The sequence below is a fragment of the Oryctolagus cuniculus genome, chromosome 17 (assembly GCF_964237555.1).
Source record: "Oryctolagus cuniculus chromosome 17, mOryCun1.1, whole genome shotgun sequence".
NCBI lineage: Eukaryota > Metazoa > Chordata > Mammalia > Lagomorpha > Leporidae > Oryctolagus > Oryctolagus cuniculus.
The window spans coordinates 5,531,425-5,542,646 of NC_091448.1; the positions used below are offsets into that span (position 1 = coordinate 5,531,425).

Here is an 11,222-nt window from a genome sequence, read left to right on the forward strand (position 1 = left end):
CCTCGCTTCCTGGGCGAGGGCCCGGGGGCGGGCAGGCCCTCACCTGTAGGGCCAGGGCGGCCAGAGCCGGCTGTTTGCACCAGGCTCAGGGAAAAGGATGGGCTGTCACTGTGTCGCCTCCCGCTCCCCTTCCTGCCCCCCCCCCCCAGCTCCAAGGATCAGGCCAGCTGGGGACCAGTCAGCCAGAGGCCCCAGGCCCCATAGGGAGCCAGCTGCAGATGTTCATGGGGCTCTGTCCTAGGGAGAGGGGGCCAGCGTAGGTCGGGTGGGGGACAGCCAAGCCCCATCTCTCCCACTTCCTCCCATGCACTGGGCAAGGACAGGGCTGGGGTAGACCTCTCCTGGCGGAGGACCACGGCTGTCCCAGCCCCACAGCCCTGCCCAGGGGGACTTCTCCTTCCCACCAGGCTTGGAGTGGCAGTTCTGTCCCTGGGAACAAACAGGAAGCCTGAATGTAATTGATCAAACAAACAGGGTTTATGGCAGCAGGGGAGAGCTGTTGAACCCTGCCTGGCAGCTAATTAATGAGGTCGTTAGGAGACAGGTGTGTGTGGGGGGGCAGGGCTGCCTGCTGAACTGAGCTGGGAGGAGCTGCCTGCCAGAGGCCGACCCCTGAGTCCAGCTGGCAGGGAGAAGCGCCCCTCTCCAAACTCCCCAGTCTCAGGCATTTGCTCCTGGTGCCCTAAGAGGGCAGCTGGGGCAGGGATGCTGCTAGCCTCCTGGGGTGTTCCCCTGGTGGATAAGGCAGGGGCCAGGCCTGCACGTGGGCATCAGATCCTGCGTCCAGTCCCCAGACGGGGCTGTAGGCAGTGCCCGCCCCTCGGGGGAGTGGGAGGAGGCGCTGGAGCCCCGGGCTGGTCTCGGCAGCCGTTGGAATGGAGCGCCTGTGCTGCCTCCCCCAGCACCGAGCCCCTGCCCGGCCTTGACACCTCGGGGTTCTGCTGCCTCAGGCTCCCAGGTAGACCTCCACCAGCCCCCCCACAGAGTGCATCCGGTAGAAGACCCCCAGGGGCAGGCCCAAGTTGACGATGGTGAACCAGGTCCGGTAGCCATAGAAATCTTTTTCCAGCCCATTCTCGAACTCGGGGTGGACACCAAATGCCGGCATCACCCACAGCTGTGGGGAGGGGCGGAGAGTGAGTGGGGGAGGAGCCCACCCCCACCCCCCACCGAGCCAGGGCCTCAGCTCAGGTGGCCAGGACCTGTGCTTCCTCTGGCGCCGCCCCCACCCATCATTACTCACCCACCCGGTTTCAGAGCAAGCTCCTCTCCCCACCCCCACCTGGCCCCATAGCGCAGTAGACCTAGGGCTCTTCCTGGCTTTGCCTGGAGCCAGCTTGACCTGCATGGGCTCCTGAGACCCCAGGCTGCTGCCCCACACAGTGCCTGCAGGAAGTCCCCGTGTGCACAGTGGGCTGGCAAACTGGGCTGCCCCTCTCTGCGCATTGCAACCTCCTCGCCCCAGCTCCTAGCCCCTGTCCAAAGTCTACCCCTTCCTCAAGGTCCAGACCAAAGCCCCTGAAGCCTTCCTCGGCCCCTCGGGCCCACGCTTCCTCCCCCGAGCTCCTAATGCGACTTGTTTTCTGGCTAGACCGGGGCACTTACATCCGTCAGCCGCGTTTGCAGCGGGCTGGGGATTTGGGGTCCGACAAGCCCTCAGTTGTCCCGGCAATGCCACTCACAGGCTAGGGGACATTGTGCAGGTCACGCAGCCCAAGCCTCAGCCCAGGGTCCTCAGCTATCAAATAGTGACAGCGACAGTGCCCACTGCCCTGGGTCCCTCTGATGGCTCCAGGGGTGGCAATGCCACCTGGAGAGGTGGTCCCGGGTCCTAGCAGCCTCCGTCATTGCCAGCATCTTCCACGAGGGATTCCTGCTGTCTCTTCCTTTAGCTGAATTCCATTGAGGATAAACTCAGTGGTCCTTCTCTAACCGGTTCCCTGGTTTAGGTTTGCCTGGAAGGGGCCCCTCGGCTTTGTGCTTGGCACAGTCGCGCCAGGCAGCCTGCAGGGAGCTGGGTGGGGGTGCGGGGGACACTCCCTGTTCTCAGGCAGCATCCCGCTCTCTAGAAAGCCGCACGTGACCTTGATCCAGCCCTTCCTGCGCGAGGCGGTCTGGAGGCCCCCGGCCAGCACCAGTGCACACGCGTCCCCAGTCACTCACCGTGATATTGCACAGGATGAGAAAGAGGGAGATCTCTTTGAGCGCCCGCCGCTTCCAGTTGAGGTGGCTGTAGGAGTGGATGTAGGCCAGCGAGGCCCGGTGCAGGTCCTGGCTCAGCGACAGCAGGGAGCCCCTCCGGGGGGGCTCTGCCCCCTGCTTCGCAGCCAGGCCCGTGGGAGCCGCCTCCCAGATGGGGCGCCGGTGCAGGCCCTCGATGATGAAGAGGTTCTGGGCGATGTGCTGCAGGATGAGCAGCAGCGAGTAGGCCAGGATGAGCCGGTTGAGCAGCTGGTGGGGGTCCGTGGCCACGATGGCCACAATGGAGAAGTAGGAGATGCCCATCTGGCCCAGCGCGGCGCCCATCAGCAGCACCACGTCCAGGCTGCGCGTGGGGTTCTTGAGCGTGTCCAGCTCCCGCTGCTCCAGCCCGTGGATGGCCGTGCCCGCCAGGCACGCCAGGCTCATGGCGGGCAGCACGGCCGCGTAGTAGGCGTAATAGAGGGTGAAGTATTGGCGGGCCATGGCGGGGCCGCTGGCCTCGATCTGGAAGACCACGAAGATGCTTACTCCTGCCACCAGGGCCAGCAGGCCCAGCAGCGGCCCGAAGATGGCCCCGTGCAGGCGGAAGGACGGGGAGCCGGGGTGGGCGCCGGGGTGGGGCGCCAGGCGGCGGCCTACGTTCTTCCACATGACGTAGAGCACGGCGCAGCAGATGAGGCAGCACTCGGTGCCGAAGGGGTACAGCATCAGGTAGCCCTTCCGGAAGACCTCGCACACCGTGGCGTTCACACAGAGACAGACGCTCGTCTGGTTGCCTGGGAGGGGCAGGGCGGGGTGGGGGAGGGGACGGACACTCAGGTGGGCCCTGCTCTTCGGCAGGGCCAGCCAGCTGCTCGTTTTACAGCTGTGGAAACCGAGGCCCAACCATAGAGACTGGGAATCACACAGATCATCCCGCTACGGAGACTCAAACATTCAGCCGTGGGGGCCCGGTGCTGTGGCTCAGTGGGCGAAGCTGCTGCCTGCAATGCTGAGCGCCCATTCAATCCCGGCTGCTCCACTTCCTGTCCAGCTCCCTGCTAATGGCCTGGGAGAGCAGTGGAGGACGGCCGAAGTGCCTGGGCCCCTGCACCCACGTGGGAGACCCGGATGGAGCTCCTGGCTCCTTGCTTTGGCCTGGCCCAGTCCTAGCTGTTGTGGCCATTTGGGGAGTGAACCAATGGATGGGAGATCAATCTCTCCCTCAACTCTGCCTTTCAAATAAATAAGTCTTCAAAAAAATTGGGGTGCCCAGCTTACATAAGGCCCTTATACATGACGTCCTTGTGCCAAATGTCACCTCCACAAACTGCCCGCTGGCACCAGGGCAGAGCTGGGTTACGACGGAGGGGCACGTGGCTGCTGCACCTGCAGCTGTAGGAGCAATCGGATGGCAGCGCCTCCGACCAGGTGCCTTCAGAGCACACAGTGTCACCTGGGAAGTGCCAGTGCCACAAATCTAACCTGGACCCAACACTTCCAATTCCTGGGGACGGGGGGGCGTGGGGGACAGAAACCACTGCTGAGAGACAACTGACACGTCACAGTGTCGTTAGGAAGAGACACATGAGATCCACCGAATGCATAGCGTGTTTGAACGGGCTGAATGGCTGTTTTACAGCACGCTGGACAGAGCGGGATATGGGCTGATAGAGAAGCCGGGGTCGTGTTAAGGAATTGTGTTAGCAATTATGGTAACATCATGGTAACATAAGAAAATGATTTGTTTTTATTTGAAAGGCAGAGTGACACAGGCAGAGAGAGAGAGAGAGATCTCCCATCTGCTGGTTCACTTCCCAAGCAGCTAGGGGTAGGCCAGGCTGAGCCAACAAGCACGGCCTCCCTGGTGCCTCGGCAGGAAGCTGGGTCCGAAGCTCAGCGGATCCAGGACTTGACCCAGGCACTCTGTCTGCTGTGGGTTGTGGAAGTTCCGAGTGGCGGCTTAACTCACCGCACCACCATATCCGCCCCAATGGGCTTATTTTTAAAGAGACGCATACCAAAATGTTTTGATGTGAATTGCCTTCATTTCCGTAATTTAAGTACTTCAGAAAAAAATAACACAAAAATGTGGCAAATGTTAATAACTATCACAGTTAGATCATGCGCATTTCCTGCTCTTCAGCTGTGCACTTTGAATGTTTCTCTAAGCCTCTGTGTGATGGGGCGGGTGTCCAGCCTAGTGGTTAACACACGGTCAGGGTGCCCACATCTACATCAGCGCCTGGGCCCATGCCCAGCTCTGGCTCCGGACCGCAGCTTCCTGCTCGTGCAAACTCTGGGAGGCAGCGGGTGGGGGCTCAAGTGGCTGGATTCCTGCTACCCGCGTGGGATTGCGTTCCCAGCTCCTGGCTTGAACCAGCGGATAAATAGGATCTCTCTCTCTCTCTCTCTCTCTCTCTCTCTCTCTCTCTCTCTCTCTTCCTCTCCTTCTCTTCCTCTCCAATAAAAACAAATCCATGATGTCACTTGACAAAAATTCTCTCTGCACAGCTTTTCTGAGAAATGTCGGCGGAGCACGAAGAACGCTAGAGCGGCCGCTCGCTGTGATTTATGCCGTGGGTGTGAGAGTGCGTGACTGTGCCGGGAGGCTCTGGCTGCACGCAGGTCAGGTCGGCGCCACCCCCGGGGGCAGGGCAGGGGTGTGGGCAGCGGGATTCCCATTGCGCCTATGGGCTGTGTGTGTGTGTGGGGGGCTGGGCATAGGCAATATGGGGAGCCTGTTCTCACCAGAAGCCTGGACCCCTCAGTCTAGGCACTGAAACTCCCACTGGGAAAACTCCTGTGAGCCCCGAAGGTTTCTCAGCTTCTTGCAAGGAAAATGCAAACAGCGCGGGCGAGGGGCGTCCCTGCCCGGCTCATCGGGGCTGGCTGGGCCAGGACTAGTGCAGCGCGCCAGCGCCTGGTGGCCCGGGACAGGGGCCTCCACTGACTGCAAGTTCTTAACCAGAATCCGGCTCAGAGTTTGCTCTCAACTCTGTGACTCCCCGAGCCTCATCTGTCTGAGGGAGTGTCGTTGTGTGTGTGAGTGTGTATGTGTGTGTATGTGAGTGTGCATATGTATGTGTGTGGGTGTGTATATGTGTGTATGTATGTATGTGTGTATGTGAATGTGTATGAGAGTGCGTATGTATGTATGTGTGTGTCTATGTGTGTGTGTATATGTGTGTATGTGAATGTGCATATGTATGTATGTATACATGTGTATGATTGTGCATATGTATGTGTATGGACGTGTGTGTCTCTATGTATGTGTGCAGATATGTGTATGAGTGTGTGTATGTATGTGACTGTGTATATGTGTGTGTCTATGTATGCGTATGAGGGTGTGTACATATGTGTGTGACTGTGTATACGTATGTGTTTGTCTATGTATGTGTCTATGTGTGTGTATGTATGTGTGTGAGTGTGTGTCTATGTGGGTGACTGTGTATACTTGTGTGTGTGTATGAGTGTGTGTGTCTATGTGTGTGACTGTGTATACTTGTGTGTGTATGTATGTGTGTGTGTATGTATGTGTGTGTATGTATGTGTATGAGTGTGTGTGAATGTGTGTCTATGTGTGTGACTGTGTATATTTGTGTGTGTATGAGTGTGAGTGTGTGAGTGTGTGTCTATGTGTGACTGTGTATACTTGTGTGTGTGTCTATGTGTGTGTCTATGTATGTGTGTGTGTGTCTATGTGGGTGACCGTGTATACCTGTGTGTGTATGTATGTGTGTGTGTATGTGTGTGTCTATGTGTGTGTCTATGTGGGTGACTGTGTATGCTTGTGTGTGTGTGTATGAGTGTGAGTGTGTGTCTATGTGGGTGACTGTGTATACCTCTGTGTGTGTGTGTCTATGTGTGTGTGTGAGTGTGTGTCTATGTGGGTGACTGTGTATACTTGCGTGTGTGTGTATGAGTGTGAGTGTGTGTGTGTGTCTATGTGTGACTGTGTATACTGGTGTGTGTGTGTATGTGTGTGTCTATGTGTGTGTGTATGTATGTGTGTGTGTGTCTATGTGGGTGACTGTGTATACTTGTGTGTGTGTGTGAGTGTGTGTCTATGTGGGTGACTGTGTATACCTGTGTGTGTATGTGTGTGTGTGTGTGTGTGTGAGGGTGTGTTCGGGAGGAGGTCTGCTCTCCCGTCTGTACCTGTGTGTTCTTCCATGAGGGCGTTGAGCTCAGCCTCAATCTCGCGGTGCATGGAGTCGTTGGTCACAGCCAGAATCCACAGCAGCAGGTTGGTGGCCAGGGTCAGCATCAGGCCACACCTGCGGGAAGGGCCACACCCGCTCACACACCTGGCGCAGCTCTGCGGCTGCTCCGTCGGCGCCGTGGACGGCTGTGGGGGCGGCCACTCCCATGGCCGAGGCTGATCCAGGAGAGGCAGCCCTGGGGTCGCTGGGGGACCCATCCTAAACCTCCGTGTCCAGGGACGGGAGACAGAGAGCCCTGGGAGGGCCCAGAGGGGCTCAGAGGGGGGCCGTCTTACCTGGTGAAGTTGGTCTGCACCTGAACACAGTCCTTGCAATGTTTCCAGAGCACCCAGGTCTGAAAGAGACGGCGCCTTAAGCCCTGGGGTTGGGGCTTGGGTGGGAGTGGATGCATGCCCGGCTGCCCGCGAGCGTTTACGATGGGAGGCCAGCGCAGGAGGCAGCGTGGGAGCCTCGGCCCTCACACCTCCCGGCTGTGCCGTGAGCAGCCTGCAGCGAGGCATCTGGGCTCTGGGCAGGATCCGAGTGCCCGCTGCTTTGTTGATGCCAGAGACGTTTAGAATCCACGCATCGTATCCTCGTGATATGCACTGTTCATGACACTGTTTGTGACCGTTTTGAAGGCTCTCGTGGTAATGGTAGCTATTCTTACGTCTTACGCAGAGACACACGGGAGCGTGGCTGCCAGCACTGGGGGGCCATGTGGGTGTGGGCACGAGGAACGGGACATTTGCATAGACACCGGGGCACGTCTATACCCTGGGCAGTGTGGATTCCCTCCCGCTGCGGTCTCCGGGGGCTGGGGTGGGGCGTGCTCGCGGCGTGGGTGGCAGGGGCACGGGGAGGCCGTCACCTGCATGCCCATGAAGACGATCTCGATCACGGGGAAGATGACCTCCAGCTGTGATTTGCAGTGGCTGTGGCTCACGTAGTAGCCCACTTGGAAGACGTTGAGGCAGACGGTACAGCTGCCGAACAGCACCAGGGAGCCTGGCGGGGCCAGGCGGGCATTGGCGCCTCCCCGGCCCCGTCTCCTCCTCCCCAGCCCTTCTCCATCCCCCCAGCCCCCAACACTCACCCCGTACCCAGATGGGGCCAGCGTGAGGGTCCCGGTAGAGCACGGCGTGAGGCCGGCGGGTGGTGCCCACCGTGTAATAGAGTAGCCAGAGCAGGGAGAGGGCCTTGAGGGCTGCCAGCAGGATCCACACGTCACCCAGCGTGACGGCCACACTGTTGAAGATCATGCTGCAGATGAAGGCCCCGCCCAGGAACAGCACGTTGAGGGCCAGGAGCCCCGAGAAGAGCTGTCCGGCTTTCTGGGCCAGCCGGTCCCGCCGCAGTAGCAGTGACAGATACAGCGCCAGCCAGGACTTCTGCCGAGTGGAGTCTGGGGCCTCCGGCTGCTCAACCCGCGTGTCCACTCCAGGCTCCCGAGCTTCGGGAAGGGGCATGGGCAGAGCTTCCGCAGCAGGGACTGGAGATGGAGACAGGGTGCTGGGTTGGCTGCCAGGCTAACCTGGGTTCGATTCCACTCCTGCTCCTAACTGCTGTGTGGCCCAGGGCAAGTGTCCCAACCTCTCTGGTTGGGACATTAGAAACCACAGCAGCTGCGCCACAGAGACTGGGAGATACTGAAACCCTTTGTTCTCCACGTAAACATAACAGATTATGTCCTCTGGCTAGAGGCCCCCCTTCAGTGGGGTCACCCCAATTCCTGACGCAGTGCCTGATCCTATGCTGGGACATTAGTCTCAAGGGAGCCAGGCACATGGGCAGAGTGCCTAGCAGCAGGCAATTGTCACCCCGGGCGGCTCGCGCCCTGCTGACTCAGCGAGGACACAGGTGTGGGGAAGGAGCCGGAAGCTGAGTCGAGCTCCGGGGTGAGGATGCTGAGAGTGGAAGCAACTCTGTGACAGTGTATCTGTTACAGTGTATCCGTGTGGCGAGCTGCTTCTAAAGTGCCCAGCTGGTCCCCAGCAGGTCCCCAGGAGGGATTCCCCCCGCCCCCGCAGGTGCTGAGATTGGGAGCGGTACCCTTTCTGTTAGCTTCAATGATGTAGTTTTTTAAAAAACAATTAACATATTACTTATGTAATTATATTTAATTTTTAAGCACAATGACATTTAGGGGAAAGTTCTGGGGTTGATTGACAATGTCCCTCCCCCGCGAGGCTTGGGCCACACTCTCACCCTATAGGGTGTCCATCCCGATTCAGCTCAGCCCAGCCCGGCCCACGCCCCGCCCTCCACCCCTCTGTCTCTTGGCCGACTCCAGTTGTTTTCAGGATGAACACTTCCTCTAAGTGTTCTCCCCCGGCCCCCGCAGCAAGCCAGGGGTCCTCTCCCTTCACCCCAGCCAGTTGCCAGCGTGCTTTGCTGTCTCTCCATTTAGACCTCCAGCTCCAGGGACTTCAGACTGTCCCTCTCTGTGGCCACCGGAAGACCCTGCCACGCTGGACCCTGAGATCCCGCCTCTGCAGGCCCCCCGCTTGCCCATGTGCGCCTGCACAGTGGTTCTACCTTGCACGTTCTCTGGGGCAGGTGGAGTAACACAACCCACGTCTCTTCCCAAGACTGAATGTGTCCTCCCCTCCCCCAGCCCGCCCTGGCATCCTTGCCCAAGTTCTACTCCCTTCCTGTTCAGCTCCGGGCACACGTCTCCCACTCCCATCCCCCAGGCCTAACCCCAGGCTCCTCATTCCTCCTGTGGGCTTCCGGGTCCTGCCAGCCCTCCTGGAACCGGCTGTTCCGTCTGCCTCACCCCCAGCTTCCACCAGAGCCTTCACCACCCTTTCCACCCCCTCTGCCCCAGCCTGCTGGTGGCCACTTTCCTGGGCCTCTCCCCTCCGCCCAGAGTGGGCGTGCGCTGTCTGGCTTGTGGTGGGTGTGGCTGGCTTGCCAAGGCCGGCACCACCTTCAGGGCAGGGACCCGGTCCTGCTTAACTCTGACGGCCACCAAAGCTACCACGGACGTGACACTTACCCAGGGTCTGCCCGCCACTCTGGCCAGTGCCGGGGCAGTTTCAGCACCAGGGCTGTGGACAGAGACCCTTCCTGTTTAACCCTTTCCATCCCTGGGGCAGGTGGAGCGCCTGTTTTCCTCCCAGGCTCCCCCGCCCAGGTTGTGCAAGGCCAAGGCTCCCAGGGACGCCTCCTGGTTCCTCCTCTGCCAATCCTGGCGGCTCCACCTTGCCTTTCCCAGAACCCACCCCTGCCCTAGTGAGTGGCTGAGAGCCCAGATCCCACCGCTTTCTACCTCTGTGGTCAGGACAAGCTACTTAGACTCCAGGTGCCTCAGTGTTTGCATCTGTAAAATGGATCTGCAGCTGTAGAACAGGAGCCCCTGTTCTGTAACAGGGCACTACTATTAATTTCTTGAATGAATAGAAGATGGAATGAATGCATAGTACCTGTTTGTCAGACTAAATGATTTAATACACGCTAGACGCTTAGAGTGCGGCACACGGGAGGCTGTTAGCTAATCGCGCGTTTTCTTCCAGTTCTCTGGAGGGCCTGGAGACACTGGTGGAGTCAGGGTTTCTGGGGAATTTCAGGGGCCCCTTTGGCTCCACCTGCCGGCCTGGGGAGTTCAGCCTAGAGGTACACGGTTCTTGGTCCTCTCTTTCCAGAGTCCTCTCACCCTTAATATTCCCATCCCCACCCTGGGCTCCAACCCTGCGGCAGCCCCCAGCAGAGCTGTCAAATTCGGTTCCCATGCGGCGGGGTGGGGGCATGTAGGGGTCACGGGAAGAGAATGAGGGTGAGGGCCCCCCGAACTGACAGAGGAGTCTGCTGGCCCCCGGCACGCCCCTTGGCCAGACGCCAGGGCCAAGGGAGGGCCGGGACACCAAACTGGTTTGCGAGCTAGAGGCAGGCGCTGCCGCAGAGCCGTCAGGGCGCAGTGGGCTGCTGAGCCCGGACTCGGGTCGGGATCTCCTGCGAGGCACCCGAGGAGCTGCGGGGTTGGGGGCCTGGGCGGGGAGTGCACCCCAGCCCCACGCGCCTTCAGGCAGCTGTCGGGGCTTTGGCTCCTTCCTGGCCCCAGCGCTCCCTCTCGGCTTTGTGGAGCCGGCGGGACGGGGCGCGCCCTGCTGACCTCTGCGGGCGGAAGGGAGATGCGGGTGAGGAGCCCGGTTGGGGTGAGGGGCGCACAGGGCCCGTGCCCAGCGTCGAAAGGAGCCGGCCCTCTGCCCGGGTCACTTTGGCTCCCGACCCGAGCTGGGGGCCGAGTCTAAGTAGCGGGGGTGGGCTCCCCAGAAGGGCAGAGCCAGCAGTCCGCGGGCGCCCCAGCTCTGCGCCAGGGACCTTACCTGAGGCCTGGGCAGTCATCGCCACCGGCTTGCCCCAGGCTGCGGGTGCAGCGCCTACCGTGCGTCCAAGGGAGGCTCGGGCGCCCGGACCGACCGACGGCCCCGTGCGACTGCACAGCCTCCGCTCGGGCTCCCCTGCCCATCGATTTTTCTGTTGACTTTGGGAATCTTATTAATCCCTCGTTAATTACTGTGCCAGGGGCTCGGGCCCGGGACGGCCAATGGCGAGGTCGCCGGGCGGGTGGGCGGGGCCGGAGGCGGGGCATACGCGGGACACGGGCGGGCAGCCGGGCCCTGCGCTCCGCCGGCCCAGCTTCGCCCTGGCCCTCGGGGTGCGATGTCGTCGGCCCTCAGTACAGAGCCTGCTAGGTCCAGGTCACACTGTCCCCTGGAGGCGAGGCTGGGGATGGACGCCCTGAGCGCCTGGTCTGGGCCGCCTCTTCCTGTCCCCTGCCTAGCAGCCCGCAGCCTCAAGGGACCCCTTGCTGTCTCTTAGAGCAAAGGTGGA

At 60.3% G+C, this 11,222-nt stretch overlaps 1 protein-coding gene across 1 annotated transcript; it reads right to left on the reverse strand.

Annotated features, from left to right (window-relative positions):
- Window positions 1-469: 469 nt before the first annotated feature.
- OTOP3 (otopetrin 3) lies at window positions 470-11,155 on the reverse strand. Its single transcript, XM_051838415.2, has 7 exons — window positions 10,715-11,155; window positions 7,483-7,878; window positions 7,258-7,394; window positions 6,683-6,741; window positions 6,343-6,461; window positions 2,164-2,978; window positions 470-1,117 (listed from the first exon to the last, which is right to left on the reverse strand). The coding sequence occupies exons 1-7, from the start codon at window positions 10,731-10,733 to the stop codon at window positions 947-949; spliced, it is 1,716 nt and encodes a 571-aa protein (XP_051694375.1). The 5' UTR covers window positions 10,734-11,155; the 3' UTR covers window positions 470-946.
- Between the last annotated feature and the right edge of the window lie 67 nt (window positions 11,156-11,222).

What these genes read in the sequence shown, in the direction of transcription:
- OTOP3 (XM_051838415.2), bottom strand. An exon ending in GTGCAGACCAACTTCACCAG is followed by an intron (nt 6,462 to 6,682) that starts GTAAGACGGCCC and finishes CCCTTCCCGCAG; the next exon opens with GTGTGGCCTGATGCTGACCC. An exon ending in CCTCATGGAAGAACACACAG is followed by an intron (nt 2,979 to 6,342) that starts GTACAGACGGGA and finishes TGCCCCTCCCAG; the next exon opens with GCAACCAGACGAGCGTCTGT.